Source organism: Oncorhynchus mykiss, chromosome 11 (genome assembly GCF_013265735.2).
Source record: "Oncorhynchus mykiss isolate Arlee chromosome 11, USDA_OmykA_1.1, whole genome shotgun sequence".
Taxonomy (NCBI): domain Eukaryota; kingdom Metazoa; phylum Chordata; class Actinopteri; order Salmoniformes; family Salmonidae; genus Oncorhynchus; species Oncorhynchus mykiss.
The window spans coordinates 11,021,999-11,048,149 of record NC_048575.1 but is presented as its reverse complement, the minus strand read 5'-3'; the positions used below and the strand labels follow the sequence as shown (position 1 = coordinate 11,048,149).

Here is a 26,151-nt window from a genome sequence, read left to right as displayed (position 1 = left end):
CTAGATCAGACACTAGAAACTACACTTCTCAAAACCCCTGTACTTTATAAACCATATACACACCGGATACACCTAGATCAGACACTAGAAACTACACTTCTCAAAACCCCTGTACTTTATAAACCATATACACACCGGATACACCTAGATCAGACACTAGAAACTACAGTACCAGGGTTTTTCTTTATTTTTACTATTTTCTACATTGTGGAATAATAGTAAAGACATCATCAATGACATAACATATGGAATCATGTTACCAAAAAAAGTGTTAAACCGATCAAGAAAATATATTATATATTTGAAATTCTTCAAAGTAGCCACTTTTTGCCTTGATTACATTTTCTACATTCAATGTAGAAAATAGCACAAATAAAGAAAAACCCTTGAATGAGTAGGTGTGTCTAAACTGTTGACTGGTAGGACTGACAGGAGGGGAATTTAACTCACCACGCCCCTACTGAAAACACTGGACTGGAGGAGCTAGGGGGCTAGTCTAAGAATGATTATCTTATCTTTCATTGCAAAATGAGCCCAGTATCACTTAGGCCAGCATGTCACACTGTGAATCATAGAAACCATTACGCATTCAGAAATGAATTGGGGGGGGCTGAATCACCATTCCTAATAAAGAAGAAAACTACTTTAGGCACTCGACCACAGTTTATATCTGTGATAAACATCTTTCTGGAGAGAGTTCTCCCTTATTCCCTCCTAAACACTGCATCCACTCAGAGAATCAAAACAGCAGATTCTTTAGCTTCATGAAATAACGAAAGAAGCAAATGTTTCTAAACAAACTGTAAATAATAGTGAAGTGAAACCATGTAACTTAACATGAAACTGGGCTGTAATTAACCTCTGAACTTTGGAAAACAACGATAAATACATAAAACTTGCGGGGTGGGGGGGGGGGGGGGTAATAGACAGACAATAAGACCCAGCATGAAACTATTCATTAGGAGAAACGCGAGTTGCGGCTGGAGCTGCTATAAGCCGTGCATGTACACGAATGCACAGTGGGGTAAAATACTTATGTAGTACTTTAAATTATTCTTAAGTCCTTTTTGGGGGTTATTTGCACTTTACTATTTATATTATTGACAACTTTCACTCCATTAAATTCCTGACAAAAGTACTAGTTACAGTTAGAATGTTCAGGCAGGACAGCAATCTGGTCGAATTCACACACACCTATAACACTTTGTCATCTGGCAGACTCACTAAACACAAATACTGCATTTGTAAATTACGTCTGAGTGTTGGAATTTTATGTATAACATTTACTATAACTAAATACTTCTACTCAATTTTGACAAATGAGTACTTTTTCAACCACTGTACTTAAGCACATGTTAAAACCAGATACTTTGAGACTTTTACTAGTATTTTACTGGGTAACCTTTACTTGAGTAATTCTGTATTTAGGTACAGTGTCTTTACTTTTACTCAAGTATGAAATTGGGTACTTGTAACACCCCTGTGAATGAGGGTGCTTGTGCTCCACTTCACATGTATGAGCATGTTAGGCAGAGATGGGCAACCTTGATGGGAGTGGGGGGGGCCACATAAAAATCACAACTCATCATGAGGGACCGCAGTGGCTCGCGGGTCTGTGTATCCATACCCACACATGCAGTCAGTGCCGGCCGTAGCCTATTGGGGGCATTAAGTAAAATTGTTGCGGGGGTCCCAACTTGCGAGTAAAACATTTTAGAGGCCCTCCTCTCAACAGTGGAGATATTTATTTTCACATTTCTTGTAATCTACACATTTTGCCATGGGGCAGAGAAAATACAAAATCAATGGGGGTCCCCCCATCTGTAATTTGACAACAAATTTAGATAGCTGGCTAGACTAATTTACCAATCAGTGACTGATACAGGAGGGAAAACTGCTACCCTGGGGAAGGGTACCAAAAAATGTCTGCAGCATTGAAGGTCTCCAAGAACCCAATGGCCTCCATCCTTCTTAAAATGGAAGAAGTTTGGAACCACCATGACTCTTCCTAGAGCTGGCCGCCCGGCCAAACTGAGCAATCGGGGGAGAAGGGCCTTGGTCAGGGAGGTGACCAAGAACCCAATGGTCACTCTGACAGAGCTCCAGAGTTCCTCTGTGGAGATGGGAGAACTTTCCAGAAGGATAACCATCTCTGCAGAACTCCACAAATCAGGCCTTTATGGTAGAGTGGCCAGACAGAAGCCGCTCCTCAGTAAAAGGCACATGACAGCCCGCTTGGAGTTTGCCAAAAGGCACCTAAAGGGCTCTCAGACCAAGAGAAACAAGATTCCCTGGTCTGATGAAACCAAGATTGAACTCTTTGGCCTGAATGACAGGAGTCACATCTGGAGGAGACCTGGCACCATACCTACGGTGAAGCATGGTGGTGGCAGCATCATGCTGTGAGGATGTTTTTCAGCGGCAGGGACTGGGAGACTAGTCAGGAGAGGGAAAAATTTATGGAGAAAAGTACAGAGATCCTTGATGAAGTCCTGAGCGCTCTGAAACAGGTTATCAGACTGGGGTGAAGGTTCACCTTCCAACAGGACAACGACCCTAACCACACAGCCAAGACAATGCAGGAGTGCCTTTAGGAAAAGTCTATGAATGTCCTTGAGTAGCCCAGGCAGAGCCTGGACTTTGAACCCGATCGAACATCTCTGGAGAGACCTAAAATAGCTGTGCAGGGACGCTTCCCATCCAGCCTGAAAGGATCTGTAGAGAAGAAATGGGAGAAACTCCCCAAGTACAGGTGTGCTAAGCTTGTAGCTTCATACCCAAGAAGACTCAAGGCTGTAATCGCTGCCAAAGGGGCTTCAACAAAGTACTGAGTAAAGGGTCTGAATACTTATGTCAATGTCAAAAATATATATATTTTTTTTATACAATAATATCTTAATACCTGTTTTTGCTTTGTCATTTTGGACTATTGTGTGTACATTGATGAGAAACAAAAAACATTTAATACATTTTAGAATAAGTAACAAAATGTGAAAAATGTGGTCTGAATACATTCAGAATGCACTGTCCATCATCATGCGGAGTCCATCCATCCTCCTATAAAGCCATCTCTTCCCACAGGTCTGCCTGCTTCCAGTCACAGCCGGGTTCCCATTACAACTCCTAATTACAGAGAGGCCTCGTGACATCACAGGCCTTTTCATTTCAGACAGGCAGAGTTATGAGTGGTCAGGAGAGCAGCACCTTGTTGTGGCTTGTTGGCCCCTTAAACCTGTATGGCTGGGCCCGTGTCTGATGCGGTCCGGTCCGATGGAGTCTGATGGACCAGGTCAATGCTGGGATAGGGGGTTCCTGGTCCAAAGAATGATAGGTTTGGAAAGGAACGTGGCAGAGTACTGAGGGCAGTGTCATACACACCCTTCTCTCCCCCTCTACAGCTGGAGGAGGGACATGAATAGGATTCAAGGGGAAGGTTAAAGGGGTCTTCCCTAGGACTGTAAGGGATTTCCTACTATCTATTCAGCATGGAAACCATCCCAATGTCATTCAATTCTGTTCAAATTAAATTTGCTGCACAATGAACAATTTTGTTTGCAAGCTCACGTAGGGCCAAAAGCACATCAGTATTCAGGGAAAAAGGTATGCCTGCTTGTTTGTATTCAAATATTGATAAGTGTGTGTGTGTGTGTGTGTGTGTGTGCCAGGAAGCTGGCCCTGGCCACACTTAGGGGGGATGTTATTGATTAGAATGATGCATGCTGGGCGTGTGGATGGCGCGGAACTTTGTTTTAATGGGTTTTTGTTCCCCTGGGTACCCCTCCACCCTCACACCCCTCATGCTATCACATGAGATTTCACAGAATAACATACAGGTCTACAGTATGCCGTTCATTACAGGAAGAGTAGCTAGTATGATGGGCTGTAGAGGCAAAGAATAAGCTAAGAACACTTTGAGCTTATGACTATCCCTATTGATATAGGTTTAGAAACGCAGGCCTCCTCATGCACATATCATGACAATTCAAATGAACACAACCTTTTTCTAGGAATCCATGTGTGCAGAATAAAACAACAATTCCATGTGTAAGGTTGGTTTGTTGACACAAAGAAATATGCTGTGCTTGTTGAAGAGCAGGTTTGGATGTGTGTGTGTGGGTGACAGCTGTTCAGCACAGAAGCATTTCGTTTGGAGGATGTATACCATTCATTCCCGTACTAATACAACTTGAAAACAACTCTTCACCGTCTCTGAACAACAGCGACGTCACCTGCTATGATGCTGGCAACTGAGGGGGCATAGGTCAGGACCAGTATACACAAAACATCTTAGAAATCTTATGATCTTAAAAATTTTTTTTTTTTAAATGTATCCTAGATAAGTACTTCTACTCTGAGACACTTTGTGAATACTGGCCCAGGTTGTTTTTCCTAGAACAGAGTCAATAGTAGACACACTAAGACACCTCAGTTGATTCACAGAGTGGTTAATCTCCAGTCTCTAAAATATCAAGAAACATCTGGTTCAACCCCAAAATGAAAGAAGCCTTATTAGGTGAAATACAGAACAGTTAAGGTATGTATGACACAGACACACTTAGTTCTACCCAGCCATTTCCCCTCAGGTCATGTTAAGGAGGTTTATTCAAATAAATTCAAGTTGAAGAGTAAAGAGTTTTAGATGGAGAGATTCCTAACTCAGGTGCTGGTAGTGTAGGGACAGGGTGACACCATTCCAGTGACTCATTATGTACGGTAGGCTATACTACAGTCACTATGGCTTCCTGTGATTCACTATACGCCAGTGGATACATACAGTACCCATACGCCAGCGGATACATACAGCGCCCATACGCCAGCGGATACATACAGTACCCATACCACAGGGGATACATACAGTACCCATACCACAGCGGATACATACAGTACCCATACGCCAGCAGATACATACAGTGCCCATACGCCAGCGGATACATACAGTGCCCATACGCCAGCGGATACATACAGTGCCCATACGCCAGCGGATACATACAGTACCCATACATACAGTGCCCATACCACAGGGGATACATACAGTACCCATACATACAGTAGTCATACCACAGCGGATACATACAGTAGTCATACCACAGCGGATACATGCAGTACACATACCACAGTGAATACATACAGTGCCCATACCACAGGGGATACATACAGTACCCATACCACAGGGGATACATACAGTACCCATACCACAGGGGATACATACAGTAGTCATACCACAGCGGATACATGCAGTACACATACCACAGCGGATACATACAGTAGTCATACCACAGCGGATACATACAGTAGTCATACCACAGCGGATACATACAGTAGTCATACCACAGCGGATACATGCAGTACACATACCACAGTGGATACATACAGTAGTCATACCACAGCAGATACATACAGTACACATACCACAGTGGATACATACAGTAGTCATACCACAGCAGATACATACAGTACACATACCACAGTGAATACATACAGTAGTCATACCACAGCAGATACATACAGTACACATACCACAGTGGATACATACAGTAGTCATACCACAGCAGATACATACAGTACACATACCACAGTGGATACATACAGTAGTCATACCACAGCGGATACATACAGTAGTCATACCACAGCGGATACATACAGTAGTCATACCACAGCGGATACATACAGTAGTCATACCACAGCGGATACATGCAGTACACATACCACAGTGGATACATACAGTAGTCATACCACAGCAGATACATACAGTACACATACCACAGTGGATACATACAGTAGTCATACCACAGCAGATATATACAGTACACATACCACAGTGAATACATACAGTAGTCATACCACAGTGGATACATACAGTAGTCATACCACAGCAGATACATACAGTAGTCATACCACAGTGGATACATACAGTAGTCATACCACAGCAGATACATACAGTACACATACCACAGTGAATACATACAGTAGTCATACCACAGCAGATACATACAGTACACATACCACAGTGGATACATACAGTAGTCATACCACAGCAGATACATACAGTACACATACCACAGTGAATACATACAGTAGTCATACCACAGCAGATACATACAGTACACATACCACAGTGAATACATACAGTAGTCATACCACAGCAGATACATACAGTACACATACCACAGTGAATACATACAGTAGTCATACCACAGCAGATACATACAGTACACATACCACAGTGAATACATACAGTAGTCATACCACAGCAGATACATACAGTACACATACCACAGTGAATACATACAGTAGTCATACCACAGCAGATACATACAGTACACATACCACAGTGAATACATACAGTAGTCATACCACAGCAGATACATACAGTAGTCATACCACAGTGAATACATACAGTAGTCATACCACAGCAGATACATACAGTACACATACCACAGTGAATACATACAGTAGTCATACCACAGCAGATACATACAGTACACATACCACAGTGAATACATACAGTAGTCATACCACAGCAGATACATACAGTACACATACCACAGTGAATACATACAGTAGTCATACCACAGCGGATACATACAGTACACATACCACAGTGAATACATACAGTAGTCATACCACAGCAGATACATACAGTACACATACCACAGTGAATACATACAGTAGTCATACCACAGCAGATACATACAGTACACATACCACAGTGAATACATACAGTAGTCATACCACAGCAGATACATACAGTACACATACCACAGTGAATACATACAGTAGTCATACCACAGCAGATACATACAGTACACATACCACAGTGAATACATACAGTAGTCATACCACAGTGAATACATACAGTACACATACCACAGTGAATACATACAGTAGTCATACCACAGTGAATACATACAGTAGTCATACCACAGCAGATACATACAGTACACATACCACAGTGAATACATACAGTAGTCATACCACAGTGGATACATACAGTACACATACCACAGTGAATACATACAGTAGTCATACCACAGCAGATACATACAGTAGTCATACCACAGCAGATACATACAGTAGTCATACCACAGTGAATACATACAGTAGTGATACCACAGCGGATACATACAGTAGTCATACCACAGTGAATACATACAGTAGTCATACCACAGTGAATACATACAGTAGTCATACCACAGCAGATACATACAGTACACATACCACAGTGAATACATACAGTAGTCATACCACAGTGAATACATACAGTAGTCATACCACAGCAGTGAATACATACAGTAGTCATACCACAGTGAATACATACAGTAGTCATACCACAGTGAATACATACAGTAGTCATACCACAGTGAATACATACAGTAGTCATACCACAGCAGATACATACAGTACACATACCACAGTGAATACATACAGTAGTCATACCACAGTGAATACATACAGTAGTCATACCACAGTGAATACATACAGTAGTCATACCACAGCAGATACATACAGTACACATACCACAGTGAATACATACAGTAGTCATACCACAGTGAATACATACAGTACACATACCACAGTGAATACATACAGTAGTCATACCACAGTGAATACATACAGTAGTCATACCACAGCGGATACATACAGTAGTCATACCACAGCAGATACATACAGTACACATACCACAGTGAATACATACAGTAGTCATACCACAGTGAATACATACAGTACACATACCACAGTGAATACATACAGTAGTCATACCACAGCGGATACATACAGTAGTCATACCACAGCAGATACATACAGTACACATACCACAGTGAATACATACAGTAGTCATACCACAGCGGATACATACAGTAGTCATACCACAGCTTAGGAAACCTATAGAACCATCATTCCGTTCAAAAACCTCTCTCTTCCATCATGTGGGTACCGTTCCACTACAGTCAATTCAGATATAATGAATGTACTACAATCCCTAAGTCTTCAGGTGTGCTTCTTGGTAGGATATCTTAAATAAAAAGTTGCTCCGAAATATCTTTGCCCCTCACAAAAATCAAAACATTCATACAAATAACTAAATGGAATTAGAAGTCATAATCCATGACCTCTGGCTAAAAGGTACTGAATGTTCCTTTAAGGAAATATCTTAGTAAATACAATATGTATTCATTCACACCACCATCAATACAGACAGTCCATGTGTTAATGTTCCACTTCATAAGAATCACTCACACACTCACACTTCAGGAGGAAAAATCACATTACCTTTCAGTTCCTCATCCAGCTCGAGAGAAGAGGGGAGCGAGTGAACTCTAGTGATCTAAAAGAGAGAGGTGCCTGTCTAGAGTATATAAACAAATCTGTTTGAAGCCAGGCAGGGAGCGAGAGACAGAGACAACTATCTCAGGATATCCTCCTACAGACAGAGCTTGGGTTCCACAGAGACTCATCTCTCCTCCCACCCGCGCACACACACACACACACACACCTCTCTCGCGCTCTCCCTCCATCCCATTCCCACTCCGCGGCACACAAGTTTCCAGAGTCCAGCTTTCTCCCCTCCTTCCCTCACTCCCTCTCTCCCAGTCTCTCTTCCACCCCTCCCCTTCTCCGCTCCCCGGCCCCCCTGCCGACATATTTACTGCTTACAATTCCTCTTCTCTGCTTTAATCTTCGCCAAGCCTCAACTGCCTCTTTAAAGGTCATTACATGCCCACATCTCTGCACCTCTTTCACGCTCCCTCTCTTTCTGACAGATCCAGTGGAGAAAGAGTCAGAAAGACAGTGAGGGAGAAAGAGTCAGAAAGACAGTGAGGGAGAAAGAGTCAGAAAGACAGTGAGGGAGAAAGAGTCAGAAAGACAGTGAGGGAGAAAGAGTCAGAAAGACAGTGAGGGAGAAAGAGAGAGAGGACATGGCAGTTAACTTGTGGTACATTTAAGAAATGGCTCTATTAAGGGCAAACCTAACCCATAATGAGTCTAATTAGGAATAGTATAAATACAGATCCCTCTTAAAATGTGACAAACCTGGAATACAAACAACTTCAAATAACTCTTGCTGTGCATCCCAGCTGTCCTGTTATAAGTGAAAAACTTACAAAAAGCTCTGCTCAAAACAATCATTTCAATTAAATATATTTTGATTGTTTTTACATCAGATCATTACTGGAGCACCAAAGTAATTCAAAATCAAAGATAAAATATGAATATTTCCTTAAATGACCCCCCCTCCCCCCTCCCCAAACATATGTAGGTCAATGGTGATGGAGAAACTGGAAACATGTGGAGCTGGCCTGGTCTTGATGGATAGAAAGCAGAGCGAGGGCAGGGAGTGGGTACGGAGGTCTGTAATCGGAGTAGAAAACCAAGAGCCCTCCAATCATGACCTAATTCCTCCAAGAATGTCAACACCAGGGCCTGAGAGCCAAGGCCAGAGTCCAACAACAATACCCCCGAAAAGCATAACCATTTACACGTGTTTCGACTCACTCACTGCAGCTTTAAAACATGTCCGACCAAGACCGCTCTCCTGTGCAGCCAGTGGCCCACTGCTGGAAAGTAAAGTATTGGAAGCGCGCCCTTCAAAACCTGCCAAAGCCACTTTGGCATCCCCTTCCTTCATAAGTGAATCAGCTAAAACCTTCTCCCAGATCTCCTACTGATTCAATTGGCCATACACTTTACGAAGCGATGAAATCAAAATAGTGCACGTTCCAAATTGCTGACTGTAGCGCATGTGTCTAAAACCTAACAACTTTAAAACTGTGCAAATAACAACAACACATGTTGATCTTAAATCAGTGTGACGGTCAAAACTAAAACTCATTTTCCTTAATAAGCCCCTGGCTAGGGGCTGGAACATCTGGCTTTCCAAAAATACACATGGGGGTCTGGTGCATATGGTCCAGACCTGGTCACAGCTAGCATTACATTCATTCTGGTTTGTAGGCTAAAGCCCAACCAACAACTGATCCAAAGTCAGTCCGCTATCAATCTTTTCCTTGACCAGTCGTACTATGGGCCTGACCTCTGTCTCTTTCTTGAACACTTTCTTCAGGTGACATTAAAAGACAAAAATGGGACTTTCCCTTCCTACACATCTGATTATCTGAGTGGGGCTAGCTAGACGACTGATCGCCAGTTCATCCACCTGCCATTATCATAACACCCCCTCATCACCAGACCCCCCACCTGCCCTCATCAGTGAGCCCCCCCTGCTCTCATCAGCAAGCCCCCCCCCCCCCCCCCCCTGCTCTCATCAGAAGATGCATACAAGGCCCCTGTTACAGGTTAGTGAAGAGCAAGAGCCAATTCCCCTTCTACCAGTCACACAGCAGAGTCTGGTCTAGCGCCGCGGGTCAGGAGCCACTATTTAGTTTGCAGACCCTCAACACCCTCAGATCTACCTGGGTTCACTAAGGTCATTATGGCCTCAAAGAAAATAGATACACACGCATACATACACACAACACACTAAAAAGGAGGGGCTGTGAGCACAGAGTGCCCTTTTTAGTACAGGTCTGGTAAAAAGCAGGGGCATTAACAACATAACAGCAGGCTACATCCTCCAACTACAGATCAAATAAAAACAAGGATGTAATGGCTGCATCACTGATTAATACACTTGATTGGGAATGTATAGGTTGCTTGAGTGGCGTTAGTGGACGGATGGGGGTTTGTATGAAGAGTGGGATACGACCCAAAACATCAGTAACGATTCATGAGTTGTATGGGGATGTTTTGGTCCAGAACCTTGATAAAAGGATGATAGGCCCTGGTCAGTGGTCACATGCTGGTCATGACATAACAAAGTGTCATCATATGTTGACTAACGTCGCTGCCCATGACTAATGTCCATCTATGGAAATTCAATGGAATACCATCTTGTGTTGTCTCCACTTTGTCCAGAACTCGTGTTTTAGACTCCCGCAGCCAAAATAGCTCATGTAGTGTGTGTGGCATGAAGTGTGTGGCACACCATCTGTTTTGTTGATTAGCCTAGCATTACGTCACTGTCAAATCTGCAGTACAAATTGAAAATGGCCGCCAATAATACTGTAAAATGGCAACTCATCCTTCTTCAACAAAGTACCTTTAACTGTATTTTCAAACCTGGTAGTTACATTACAAACAGCCTGTAACATCACAAGTTGATGTCAGTTATTTGGAAGGGAAAGCAGTGCATGTTGTGTGTGTTATTGTTCATGGAATGAAGGTCCATTGTGAGAAACAGGCTACTCTTGACTGCAGCAGTTACATCCTGTTTGGCCTTTTAAAAGATAGCTGGAGCCTGGTACGCCATCATTACCAAATGGCCAAAGAGCAACTAGACATACAAAACATATCTATCTAGACTAGAGATGTACTATTATATGAATGTTATTGGACTGTAAACTCCTGATCTGTTGACAAACAAAAAAAAAAGAAATGGTGAATGAAAAAAAGTGAAGTCGTTGAAATTTGCCATAATCACATAAACAACCAAACCATATATTTAGGTAAACATTAGAACCCCCCCCCCCCCATTTACAGTGTATTCTGAAAATATTCAAAAGCCTTATTCTAAAATTAATTAAATACATTTTCCTCAATCTAGACACAATAACACATAAAAGAGAAAGCTTTTTTTTTTTGCAACTTTATTAAAAAACAATAACACCTTAATTACATAAGTATTCAGATCCTCTGCTATGAGACTCAAAAATGGAGCTCAGGTACATCCTGATCATCCTCAAGATGTTTCTACAACTTGATTGGAGTCCACCTGTGGAAAATTCAAATTGATTGGACATGATTTGGAAAGGCACACACACCTGTCTATAGAAGGTCCCACAGTTGATAAAAACCAAGCCATGAGGTCGAAGGAATTGCCCGTAGAGCGCTGAGACAGGATGGTGTTGAGGCACAGATCTGGGGAAGGGTACCAAAATATTTCTGCAGCATTGAAGTTCCGAGAACACAGTGGCCTCCATCATTCTTAAATGGAAGAAGTTTGGTACCACCAAGACTCTTCCTATAGCTGGCCGCCGGGCCAAACTGAGCAATTGGGGGAGAAGGGCCTTGGTTAGGGAGGTGACCAAGAACCCAATGGTCACTCTGAAAGAGCTCCATAGTTTCTGTGTGGAGATTAGAACCTTCCAGAAGGATAACCACCTCTGCAGCACTCCACCAATCAGGCCTATGGTAGATTGGCTAGACGGAATCCACTCCTCAGTAAAAAGCACATAACAGCCCGCTTGGAGTTTGCCAAAAAGGCACCTAAAGGACTCTCAGACCAAAAGAAACAAGATTCTCTGATCTGATGAAACCAAGATTTTACTCTTTAACCTCTCTGGGATCGTTCGGGACACTAGCATCCCACCTCGCCAACAGCCAGTGAAATTGCAGGGCGCGAAATTCAAAACAACAGAAATCTCATAATTAAAATTCCTCAACCATACAAGTAGTTTACACCATTTTAAAGATACACTTCTCGTTAATCCAACCAGTGTCCGATTTCAAAAAGGCTTTTCGGCAAAAGCAGAACATATCATTATGTTAGGTCAGCAACTAGTCACAGAAATCATTCAGCCATTTTCCAACCAAAGAGAGGTGTAAAAAAAAAAAAGAAAGGAGATGCCTCCAAAACATCCAGAGAAATACAGTTTGTAGAAACATGTCAAACGATGTTTACAATCAATCTTTAGGTATTTTATTAATACATCTTCAATAATATTCCAACCGGACAATAGTGTATTCATTACAGAGGAAAATGGAACAGCGCGCCGCGTGACCACGCAGTAAACAACTGATTGGCCTCAGCCTAGTACACTTGTTGAAACAGCTCTTATTCGACACCCTTCCACAATAGAAGCCTCAAACAACTTTCTAAAGACTGTTGACATCTGCTGGAAGCCGTGGGAAGCCGTGGGAAAATCTGGCCCCATTGACACAGCATATTGGATAGGCAATCACTTAAATGAAACTACAAACCTCAGATTTCCCACTTCCTGGTTGGATTTGTCTCAGGTTTTCACCTGCCATATGAGTTCTATTATACTCACAGACATCACTAAAACAGTTTTAGAAACTTCAGAGTGTTTTCTATCCAATACTACTAATAATATGCATATATTAGCATCTGGGACAGAGTAGCAGGCAGTTTACTCTGGGCAGCTTATTCATCCAAGCTGCTCAATACTGCCCCCGTCACCAAGAAGTTAACCTGAATGCCAAGCGTCACATCTATAGGAAATCTGGCACCATCCCTACAGTGAAGCATGGTGGTGGCAGCATCATGCTGTGGGGGTGTTTTTTTCAGCAGCAGGGACTGGGAGACTAGTCAGGATTGAGGGAAAGATGAACCGAGCAAAGTAAAGAAAGATCCCTGATGAAAACCTGCTCCAGGGCTCTCAGGACCTCAGACTGGGGTCAAGGTTCACCTTCCAACATGACAACGACCCTAAGCACACAGCCAAGACAACGCAGGAGTGGCTTCGGGACAAGTCTCTGAATATCCTTGAGTGACCCAGCCAGAGCCCGGACTTGAACCTGATCGAACATCTCATGAGAGACCTGAAAATACCTGTGCAACGACGCTCCCCATCCAAACTGACTAAGCTTGAGAGGATCTGCAGAGAAGAATGGAAGAAACTCCCCAAATACAAGTGTGCCAAGCTTGTTGCGTCATACCCAAGAAGACTCAAGGCTGTAATCGCTGCCAAAAGGTGCTTCGACAAAGTAAAGGGTCTGAAAACTTATGTTAAATGTGATTTCAGATTTAAAATGGGTTTTATTTGCAGAAAAATTATAAAAACCTGTTTTTGCTTTGTCATTATGGGGTATTGTGTGTATATTGACGAGGGGACATTTAAGGCTGTAATGTAACAAAACGTGGAAAAAGTCAAGGGGTCTGAATACTTTCCGAATGCACTGTAAATGTGACAACGTTTAAGGAAAGGTTCACCCATTTCGTAATGTTAAATTGTTTTTGTGCATCTCTGAGTGATGTATCGATGCCCTGGGTCATTTCATGTTTTATTGGTGTTCAAGCAGGCAGACATCCAGCCAGTATGACACAGCAACGTGATAAAGTCTCCCTCACTACACTGGAAGTTTCTATCAAGTTAGGCACATGAGCTCTTTAAACCGAGCCAAGTGCATTCAGTAGAACTAAAAACAGACTTTAAAAATAGTTCACATAATATAGAAATTAAATCTAACATCTGGCCAACAGGCTCAAAAAGAACAGGTTATATATACCCTGGAATGACATTTGGAGTATTTTAGGGTGACAACATTCATAGTTTTAAAAGAGCTGCTGTTTGCTGGGGCACAGGTGACCATCTGTTGCCCAAACAGATTCAGAACATCAAATGATGCTTGAGAGGCCCCATTGTAGTGGGGCACAGCCTTTAAAAGACTTTCAACCATGAGAGTTGCCTACCGTTTTTGTCAGGCTTGCATGTCCAACTCCATCTCAGTGTGGACTACACAACACAACTGACTACAGTGTGAGTGTGTGAAAGAGAGAGAGAGAGCAGAGCGTATGTCAACTCCATAGTGATAATTTCCCTTTCAAATTGACACTGCCTCCTGCCGTGCTATACAAAGCAATTATTGTAGGAAGAGGCAGTGAAACGAGGACAAAATTAACACTCATATCAGCCGTATCTTTTTTTCTACTTTAGAGAGATAATCGTGTTCATTTGATATTATCCACAGAATTATTCTGGTTGAAAGATCATCTTTACATTGTTATAGTTGTCAGGTGCAATGTTATGACTTCAGAGGCTGTTTCCAGCCAAAGGTCAGCACTACAGTAACAACCAACATCTCTCCATGAAAAATGGATCTAGGTACAAAGTAGTCATTAGTCTCACAAATCACGGTCTTCTTATTGTCATTTTTTTATTTTTAAATAAGACGTTCCAGTAATCCTGTCACATCAGTCAGTTAACTCAAATTGCAGTAAAATCAAAACTACTTTCCTGACAACAAAGTTCTGAATACAGAGATGGGAGGATTGCGTAATCGATCATTCACGTGCAGCATAGAATGATAAAACAATAAATCCTCCACAGCAAATAAACAATTCTTCAGCTGATAAAGCAGCCGCTCACCCTCAACGGTTTACAATAGAGTCGCTGTCAACTGTCCAACCTCTTCCCCTTTATCAGGACAGAACAGCTTTTATAATAATCTGTGTGTTGCTTCCGTCGCTCTCCTTGCCCCAACCTGGGCTCAAACCAGAGACCCTCTGAACACATCAACAATCCCACAAAGCATCATTAACTATCGCTCCACAAAAGCAGCTTGTCCTTGCAGAGCAAGGGAAACAACTACTTCAAGGTTTCAGAGCGAGTGATGCCACCGCTAACTAGTTAGCCATTTCACACCGGTTACAGGTGTGCAGGGCGGCAGGTAGCCTAGTGGTTAGAGTGTCGGACTGGTAACCGAAAGGTTGCTGGATCAAATCCCCGAGCTGACAAGGTAAAAATCTGTTGTTCTTCCCCTGAACAAGACAGTTAGCCTTCCGGGGAACAGTGGGTTGTCATTGTAAATAAGATTTTTTTTTCTTAACTGACTTACCTAGTTAAATAAATGTTACATTTAAAAAAATTTAAAAAATTGTTTACTTGTGTATAGTGGCAGCCCCTCTCTCGGTGTTCCAAGCCCTTCAGGTATAGAAACACAGCAGAGTAGATCAGTCTTTCTCCAGTCCAGTCATAATCCACTCAGGTATAACATTACAGTTCCTCTCTCCAACCCCAAGCCCTTCAGGTATAGAAACACAGCAGAGTAGATCAGTCTTTCTCCAGTCCACTCAGGTATAACATTACAGTGCCTCTCTCCAACCCCAAGCCCCTCAGGTATGGAGAGCAACAACAAAGTAGATCAACTGTTCTGGATGGCTTGGTTCTCTACCTCCGGAAGATGATGAATGCCTAAACGTCAGTCAGCATGTACAGCATCCATCTCTCACTCAGTCCTACCTGAGAGCGGAGGAGTGGAATGTGGACAGGCAGCATTGACAAAAATGCCAGACCAGGCAGTCACTCGCTCATTTGTCTCAGTCATCGTCCTATTTATTGCTAACCTATCGCATTTTATCACTGGGTCGTTCCATATGAATAACTTTGACTGCACCCCTTTGGATTTGAACCAAGCCTTTACATACACGTTTGTCCATGTATGTAGTCAGAAAGTTATTGAATTCATATGGAATGATCCCACTGCACATTCAGGTGTTTTATTTAAAAAGGATTTATGGCAGGTATTTCTGTCCCACCGTAGGAAGGGGGTTTCAATTCCACTATGTCAACACTGAGTCAACGTGGGAAGTACTTGAGTAGTGTGCTTCGTTTCGGTCACATCTTAAGTGGTAAAGTTCAAATTCACTACATTTTCAGTGACCACGCACGCACGCACACTTAAAATTCAGTTCACCTAACCTGCTGAGTGGACAAAACATTAGGAACACCTGCCCTTTCCATGACAAACTGACCAGGTGAAAGCTATGATCCCTTAAGGGGAGGAGACAGGTTATAGAGACAAACCTCATTCTCGTTTCTGATAATCCCCATTATGAACTACCGAACCTTTCCTTCCATTGTGGTTTCCTTGTAACCTGTCAGGTTATGAGTGCCTTTAGGGGACATGTTCACTCACTAGGTAATAAAAGTCATGAGCTGTATGACCTCAGAAATAAATGGGCACACGTATCTGACCCGTCAATCAAGTGTATCTCCCTTACCACAAAATAACAGACTGCATTGCTTCACAGTGATATTTCCATTTCAACAAGGCATGCATTTCCCATGCATTTCTCATGCATTTCTCATGCATTTCTCATCACAGGTGCATGTCAAAAGGTGATAAAAATGTGTCGATAGAAACAGAAAATTCTTGAAACTCTCAAATGGGTTTTGCTGGTCCATTTAGTCAGGCAGAAGAACAACTTCCTCAGGCTGGTCACTGTAGTTCCTCGTCACGTTGCCCAAATACAAAACATGCTGTAAAAACACTACAGTGAAATGGGAAGTGATTTATAGAAAAGCTACCATCCACAACAGACTAAGCTACCATCCACAACAGACTAAGCTACCATCCACAACAGACTAAGCTACCATCCACAACAGACTAAGCTACCATCCACAACAGACTTCTCCTGTGACATCAACACACTTCACAAGTGAAGTCACTGAATGTGGATATGGTAAATTCCATGAGAAAAAAAAGAGCCAAGAGTTTTTGGAAAACGTGGTCGCTTAAAAAAAAAAAGAGATTTTACCGTAATTCTGTTAGCAAAATACACATCTGCACAGTACTTCCAGTAAATATGTTTTTGTGAAATGTTCAGTGTAAATTGTTTAATGTAATCCTTGTCCATAGAGTTTGAAAATCAATGGTTTTTGTTTGGCATTCATTTTAAAGCGAAAAATCTGAGTCTCCGTTATCAACTGTTCTAGTTGTATTTATCCAGGTCACTAAAGCCTGTGCTTTTGGGAGTGGGTTAATTTATTTTAATGAGAGCTCAGCTTTCTTTATTAATTAGCCCACTTTAGTAATCATTTGACCCATAATTTCAAATTAAATCTCCCAATCTAGAGGCCACAGCTGGACACACCACCACGACTAGGCTACCCTGGGGCGGCAGGGTAGCCTTGTGGTTAGAGCGTTGGACTAGTAACCGGAAGGTTGCAAGTTCAAACCCCCAAGGTACAAATCTGTCGTTCTGCCCCTGAACAAGGCAGTTAACCCACTGTTCCTAGGCCTTCATTGAAAATAAGAATTTGTTCTTAACTGACTTGCCTAGTTAAATAAAGGTAAATAAAAATCATGGAATTACCAAAAATCCTACATGTAACTAGCCATCCATTCCAAACAGTCAAACCACCAACAGTCACCCATAAATAGCCACCCATAAACAGTCACCCAATATCGATGTTTATAGATTTCAGTCGTGTTTGTTCCAAAACATCTCCGTTAGCCTAACAGCACAGTCTACCAATATAGCAATAACCCTAATTACCACAGCAGCGGTTGCAAGACAGCAAAGAGCCCGTCTTTCACCAGCTACAATAGGCACATTGATGGGGAGACACCCGTGTGCCAAGGGTTACCATTGTGTGTCTGACAACTCAATGGAGGGTAAGCTTTGAAAATAATCCTGCCAGTGACCCAAATGCACAAACCCACGTGCCGGTCCCGAAACGAAAAAGGTGCACACACGCCAAAACACAGAGTGCATGATTGTGCGTACGCACACACACAGCTCTAGCCTGTGGGAGGGAATGATGTCACCCGGGAGTGAGAGACACATGATCCCAGTGTACAGTAGCGCTCTCAGTGTGGTGAAGGTGGATCCTCTCTGTGTCCATCTGATTTCTCTGTGTTCAATTATTTTGTGCCACCTTTCTGTTTTTTAATCATCAGTTGTGGTGGTGTGACCAGCTGTGCCCTCAACAATCAAGAAGCTTTGACTCAACATTCACTTCAAATGGTGCTAGATTGGGAGATTAAAAAATTATGAAATTATTTTATGGGTCAAATGATGATTAATGATTACTAAAGTGGACTAATTAATAAAGAAAGCTGAGCTCTCATTAAAATAAATTAACCCACTCCCAAAAGCACAGGCTTTAGTGGCCTGGATAAATACAACTAGAACAGTTTAAACAGCTGAAGGCTAAAATACAACTAGAACAGTTTAAACAGCTGAAGGCTAAAATACAACTAGAACAGTTTAAACAGCTGAAGGCTAAAATACAACTAGAACAGTTTAAACAGCTGAAGGATAAATACAACTAGAACAGTTTAAACAGCTGAAGGCTAAAATACAACTAGAACAGTTTAAACAGCTGAAGGATAAATACAACTAGAACAGTTTAAACAGCTGAAGGATAAATACAACTAGAACAGTTTAAACAGCTGAAGGATAAATACAACTAGAACAGTTTAAACAGCTGAAGGCTAAAATACAACTAGAACAGTTTAAACAGCTGAAGGATAAATACAACTAGAACAGTTTAAACAGCTGAAGGCTAAAATACAACTAGAACAGTTTAAACAGCTGAAGGCTAAAATACAACTAGAACAGTTTAAACAGCTGAAGCAGTAAGTGTGTCCTTAAAATGTCAATGAATTGTCCTGATGTTGTCACCAGTTAATCTGGCAAAACCTGATTCCAGAGAGAATTCTGTTCTTAGACAAACCTTCAGTCCTTCCTTAAAGTTATTGCTCAGATCTTCAGATGACTTGTCATTTCAGTATTTCCCCGAGGATTTTTTTCAGCAGTGGAGGCAAAGTTAGCGTGTTTTACATTTTGCGGTTTTAAAGCTAATTTCCTGCAATTCTACACATTGGTTTTATGCTGTACTCGTATGTTATCTGAGTGACTCTAACATAACAAATGTACAACAACAAAATAATTAAGGATGGGGCTGCAGAAATGTAACCGCTCAAATGTATAGACAAAGAAGGATGCAAGGACTGACCATCCACGATTTTGAAATTTGAGGCTATACGGTGTTTGTTTACATGAACGTTGTTTACAATCATTGGAGTAAAACAAGCTCATATTTTGGATGAAAGTTGTAATAATGTCAGTCTGATCAGTGAAAGTACTGTAACGTACATCATAAGGGTCATTACTATAAGTGATGTTGCCTACTGTATGTTCTGATACCCTTTTATAAAACAGCAGAGGGAGAGAACCACCATGTTCTCCATGCTTATCTAACCTTGTACTGGTAGTCAAAGCATCATTCCATGTGAAAACATGTGGCCCGTTTTGTCTTAACACATTACTGACATCAGATTATTATGTTCACCCAAAATATTCTTACAATTTTCACCACAGAAACATTTGATAAACTTTCACACTAAAAAAAAATATTTAAACGTAAATTAATTCAAGAGCAATACTAAGAAGCCATAATATCCCAAGGGTAAACATCTTTTTGGCATGGCACACAAAAAGAGATTAGCTCCCCTGTCGGTGCCTGACCCCGGGTAGCTCGTGGCTGACATCACCCGTCAATGACACGCACAAGTACACACACGGGACAAGTAGCCACACCGAGCGTCTGGGCAAACTGGCCACAACTGGGCATGCTGGGAGGACAGCTGTTCTGAGGTTGTTCAGGTGGGGCAACACAGTGGAACATACGGTCAGTACAGACCATAGACCGTATCGTACCTACTACAGTACAAGTCAACAGCGATCTCACATATCATTGGAAATAGAGTGAATTGTTAAGAAAGTGTTCAAATAACAGAACATCTAGTCAATGGCGTGTGAGAGTTAATTTCTTACTCAAGAACAGATTTAGATATACTTAAGACTTTAAAAATAATTGTAAGGATATTTTACCTATATTATTTTAGCCTAACATTTCTATAGGTCTAATGTGGTATATATTTCCCTTTATGTAATGAATTAATGGTTATAATGGAGGAAAGAGGCTGTGAAATGTTGTGTGAAGTCTAAATTTACAGCACAGTGGTTACTTCCCAAGAACCATAATAAACAGGGGACTCCATCAATAAACATTCCAGTTCAATGCCAGATGAGTGTAGCCCTGCAAACCTTAACACACACACAGCTAGGTGAAGTGACCTGGCAGTTCAATCAATCAGTCTACAGTCGTATTCACTAGGCACAAAACAGAGGAAAACAGACTTAAACAAGGCCTACCAGAACTTATCTAATAACAAACACACATTGTTGTTTTCTGTTGCAAAATGTTTTGCTACGGTGTGCCCTAATTAATACGACTCCGCAATCCTAGATGATTGGCTTGTTAAATCCACCACGGGAGACATGGTGAAACCTGAACAATGTCTTATTCCTTTTGTTTGTGTGTGTCTATATAAAAAATAAATAGCTATTTATAATTACACATAATGACAGTTGTTATGTTCAATGGCCGTACCCAGACATAATCGGCTTTATAAATGTCCCCTTGTGCTCTGTGCAGTGCCTGCCAAGTGACTGCCTGCAAATTGAGAGTTTTGTTTGACTCACCTGAAAGTCAACCCAGCCAGAGTGAGCTATACCTCTCCATCTGAACAATAGGCAAGTTCATTTGAATGTCCCAGGTGGGCAGAATTTATACATTTTAGACCCTTCAATAGGTCCTTAAGTGAAATCTCCACCCACCGGGGGCACTGGGCCATAAAAAAACCAACTCGCCCATTACTAATAGGTCATTAACCAATCACCTGCAGAGGGAGTTTCCTTTGAATCCATTTTCCCATTCACCGTGTGTGTGGTGGTCATAAACTGGATCATACCTTCAAAAGTAGCTGAGCACCCACTCTGGAAATGTAAGGTACTTGTAGAGTATATTGTTAAAAACAATGTCTAAAAATATACTAAATTTAAAAAAGAGGGGTACTTCATGTTAATATTTATGTTGAATAAATTAATAATGTAAACAAAAAATACTCTGAATCTTGACATATTCCATCTTGTCACTGACACCAATATGTCTATCATGTACAGTTAATTAATCATTTTTTTTTATAGGTCTTATAGGTCTTAAACGGGGATTAAAATGGCCACTTTCATCATGATTTTCTTAAATGGTTTGTGACTCAAATGAAAGAAACAACATATCAAACATGCTTCCTACCAAGTTTGATTCTATCAGAGAATTGCCAGAACAATCTGAGATACCCAAACAATGTTTTCAGGCTTTCCTGATGTAGAAATGCTCAAATCCTGATCTCGTGACCCATCAGAAGCTATAATGTAAAACTGACGTCAGATCAGTGCCAGCAGGCAACATCATCCTGCAAATGTGCAGTTAATGCATCCAATAGGCTAAGAACGTATTTTCAAAGGCACATCTTTGTTTGATAGGCTACACTTGAATCACTTCAAGTCTTAAGCGTGTCAGAATTGTGTCACATACCGTATGTGGTGCTATGCAGAAACCAACAAGACACTTCAGCAGAAACCAACGCACTAATTCCATAAACATCTTCAAAGCTTTTTGTATAGAGCTAGGCTACTCACCATCACCGCCAGTAGCGAGGCAGTAAACTTCTGACAGCAGACACTATAATTTAAAGTCCCAATTTCCCACGCTCTCGCTCTCAAAGCGCTTTACCCAGTCATATGTTTGAACGTTATATCAATGGATACACAATAACAAACTAGTTAAACAGGTAAACATACATTTTGTTCATTTATCTTGCAGCTTTTCCATCAATAAAGTGCCAGTTACCTGCAAGGAGAGTGTCTTGGAGGCGCATAGCCCTCATCCACCAAATGTATCCTGGACTGTGCGTATGAATGGTATGCTGTTAAAATGACACTGCACGAGTCTTTCATTTCCATCGCTCACCGCCAAAATATCATACCAAAGTAAGCGCCTAGCTACTGTTAACCAGCGGGGTTGAGTGTTGCCTACTTTGCATTGGCACACGCTGCGCTACTCTTGTCAGAAAATGAATGAAGCAATCGACCGCTCCTACTCTCATGCCTGCTCGCGGTGAAACCCGACACCACGGCTCGAGAGGACGACCCAGTGGAAGTCGGCCTTATTTGCATAAAACATCTCACTTCCATATGTAAATGAAATAGGCCTTTGGGCAAATGTCAACATTATTAAACGTGTTTATTTTATATCATTCTTCAGCCTTGTATTGTTCTAAACCAAATAGCTAAATAAAATCATTCACTGAGTGACAGAATTTGAAAGGTCAGTGGTGATTTTGTATGCCCCCTTGTCTCCATCGTTCCCATCTTCATTATGTTTTTATGTGTATAGTTGCTTTGTTGACATTGTCAGTTGAGAGATTATAGAAACTGACCACCTCACCAGAGGAATATTCATTAGTCAGATTCCCTTGTAAAGCGTTTCCTCTGTTGCAAAACGGTTTGCAATCGAAACCATTTACTCCAAATGGAAAATGTTTTACAACAAAAAAATAGTTTATATTGGAAAAATTAATGTAGCAAGGTCCCTCACAGTTTGTTTCTGTTCGGTTCCTCAAGTAAATGGCAAACAAAACATTTACCAATGGAATTCGACGAATTAATTCACCCCAATCACTGTCATTGTGCTGCTAGAGCTCAGGTAACGGGGAAAGTCTCTACCATCCCATACAAGTTGAATAAGGAGTGGTGAAGTTCTCACTCAAGTTACCTGATAGGTAGTAACCTTTGTGTCAATGGTACTGACCAACAGTGACATCTAGAGCCCTGTGTTTTGTGCAGTAATGTGACATGCTTGGATTTGAACTTTTTATTTAGAGATGTTCATCAAACTGTCCCCTTTTCTTTTTCAGTCAGATGGTTCAGCACCGTCCTCTGACAATTGCTTTCATTTTTGGTGTAATTCTCATTTCTGTATAAGGTTTAAAATACAGGATAAAATCTTGCTTTGTCACATGATTGCACAAAACACAGGGCCTTGCATAGCCTATAATCTGTCCAATGGTGTCATAATGAGAGGTCCATGTGGGGTGGTTCCCCTCATTCAGCACACTGATCTGATAGGTAGTGACCAACAGTGAATTCATACAGTATAACTCATATAACCTGGTCAATTTTAAATGTACAGACCTCAACAATGGGGAGACAGCCCTAATGAACTCAATTTGTCTCTACCAAATGAAGTAGTCATTTCTTATGAGCTAACCTGGGCCATGTGTTGTAACAATGTAAAATGTTATAATTGAATATTCTCTGAATCTTCTCAGCACACTGTGTGTATTTTCATCCCAACTGAGTAATGCTGACGTTTTGCCATGTTCTGAATAGAAATGAAAGGGTTAACAGGCGTCTTGTGCTTTGGCATTTCTGTTGGGAGGGAGAGAGTCTCCACGCTCGCTACATAGTATAGGGGTTAGATTTTTATTTATTTTAATGTTATCGCTTTGGTACTATTTTCACAAGTAGGTGGTGAAATTTCACAACTCTTAGTACAAAAAACAGATCATCAAAAGGCTATTTTTTTTACTTTAAGAACATTTTCAATTGATAAGTACAACACACAAAATCACACAGCAATGTTTTCACCAAACCTAATCAGTGTTTCATCTAGAAATACCTTTCATATAAAGTAATTGCCTTTCACAATGAAAATGCTCACAATATTTTTGATATGATTCTCTTATCATTAAAACTAAAATATCATAATTTTTGGGACAAATCACTCGCTCAATGCTAAACCTCTTTTAGATGTAATAGTGTGTCTATTGAGCAAGTTGAGGAGACTGCTGGGTGTATCCCTAGATAGCAAGCCTTTATGGTCAAAACATATAGGCTCAATGGTTGCTAAAATGGGAAGAGGTCTGTCCATGATAGGGCGTTGCTCTGCCTTCTCGACATGTCAGTCGAGCAGACAGGTCCTAGATCCTAGTGATGGTGCTTGATTTTGCTGTGAACCACCACACAGATATCTTTGTTGATGAAGCGGGCTTCAACCTGGCAAAAACTCTGCGCCATGGGCGAACCTCATCGGCTAACGGGCGACCATCCAAGTGCCTGGAAAACGTGAGGGAAACATCTCCATGTGCACAGCTTTCACTGAAGATGGTGTGGTAGGACTTAGGTCATTACTTGGATCCTACAACATTGCACACTTTCTCAAGGAAATTGAGCAGGCCTGTCAAGGTGAGGGGGTCACCTATGTCATTGTGTGGGACAATGTCAGGTTCCACCATGCACAGGTGGTTCAGGCATGGTTTCGGGCCCATTCCCGATTCGTGACCCTATACCTGCCCCCATACTCTCCTTTCCTTAACCCTATTGAGGAGTTTTTTACAGCACGGAGGTGGGAGGTGTACGAGCGCCGTCCCGTCCCCATGAGTGTGCCACCCTCCTGGCCATGGATGGGCATGCGAGGACATCAATGCAGACCAATGTCAAGCTTGGATTCGCGCTGCCAAAGGTTTTTCGCGCAGTGCATGAACAATGAGGACATTCACTGGGATGTGGATGAGAATTTATGGCCAAATGCTCAAGACAGGCTTGATGCAAATGAATGTGTGCTAAACATTGTTTTATTTTCATGAATTTAATTTCTTAAATTGAATTTCTTACATTTCATTACAGACAGTACACCCATGTTGTGATTAAATCTGAAAAATAACATTTGATTTGCATGTATGCTTGTAGAGGATGTCTTCATTGAGCACACCTTAATTACACATTGGAAAGATATTGTGGAAATTATAGATTTGTTGGGTAAGTCTATCGCCTAATGGGATAACTGTAATTTATAGTACTGTACTTATAAGGGCGATTTGAAACGCGTATGTTGCATTGTTTGCTATTGGATTAACTGGTAGTTAAAACAACAACCATTTAAACATATCACTATGTTGTGTTTTGGTGATTTAACCAATGTTCTCATTACATTTCACAATAGATGTATATTTTGAATCAATGGTTGTTTGATGAGAGATGTTTACAATCCAAATGAACGCACAATTACAGGTTTTGAATGAAAGACTGGCTGCATTACAATTGTGACCAGTTTGGAGTTTTGTACAACATTTCTTTTTTTAAATGTACCACATCATTGTGAAAACAGTACCAAAGTGATAAAAATAAAAAAAACTAACAAACACATCTTCTGTAGCCCGGTGACTTACATAACTGAGGCACTATGCAGGGGAATTCAGGGAAGTGGAGGACTATCGCAGTGAGGCACATTGGCTGATTAGCACATTTCCTCATTCACCTAAGAGCCCTCATCTTTGCTTCCCTCTGAAGAGATTCAATGTAGCCTATGAATGTGCTATTTGCAGGAGTAGGATCATTAATGTTTATACAGTCATTGGAATGCATGTAAAAACTGGAAGTTACAGTGAGTGTCTCGAGAGTCAGTATTGTACAAAGGAATCCTACTAATCATTTTTGCAATACCTTCAATGACACTGTAGATTGAGATACATTGTAATTGTCAGCCACCCTAGCCTCCACAACCACCCTTATAATCCCTGTTGAAATCTTAATGTGAACTGTAGACAGATCCCATTTAAGTGGATAGATAGCCCTCCTATCTGACAATCCGAGGATTTGGCAGGAGTCCCAGTTGATGTTAGTGGAAAATAAGTCATCTTGGTTGGTGTGTTTCTGAGCTCCCATCACGTTTCCTAAGACATTGTTGTCCTCATCCTGATGGAGTTCAAAGGTCTTGG

General features: G+C 41.4%; 1 protein-coding gene across 2 annotated transcripts in view; it reads right to left on the bottom strand.

The window, feature by feature from the left end:
• The window catches only part of LOC110535262 (rho GTPase-activating protein 18), a 38,963-nt gene extending 16,450 nt beyond the window's left edge, over nt 1-22,513 (bottom strand). Inside the window, exon 1 of one of the 2 annotated variants that reach the window (XM_021620151.2) lies at nt 22,224-22,513. In XM_021620151.2, coding sequence (XP_021475826.1) covers nt 22,224-22,336 — 113 coding nt within the window. In that variant the 5' untranslated portion in view covers nt 22,337-22,513. Of the gene's footprint in view, nt 1-8,271; nt 8,522-22,223 lie in introns of those variants that run through there. The other variant, XM_021620152.2, reaches the window with a different exon arrangement.
• Between the last annotated feature and the right edge of the window lie 3,638 nt (nt 22,514-26,151).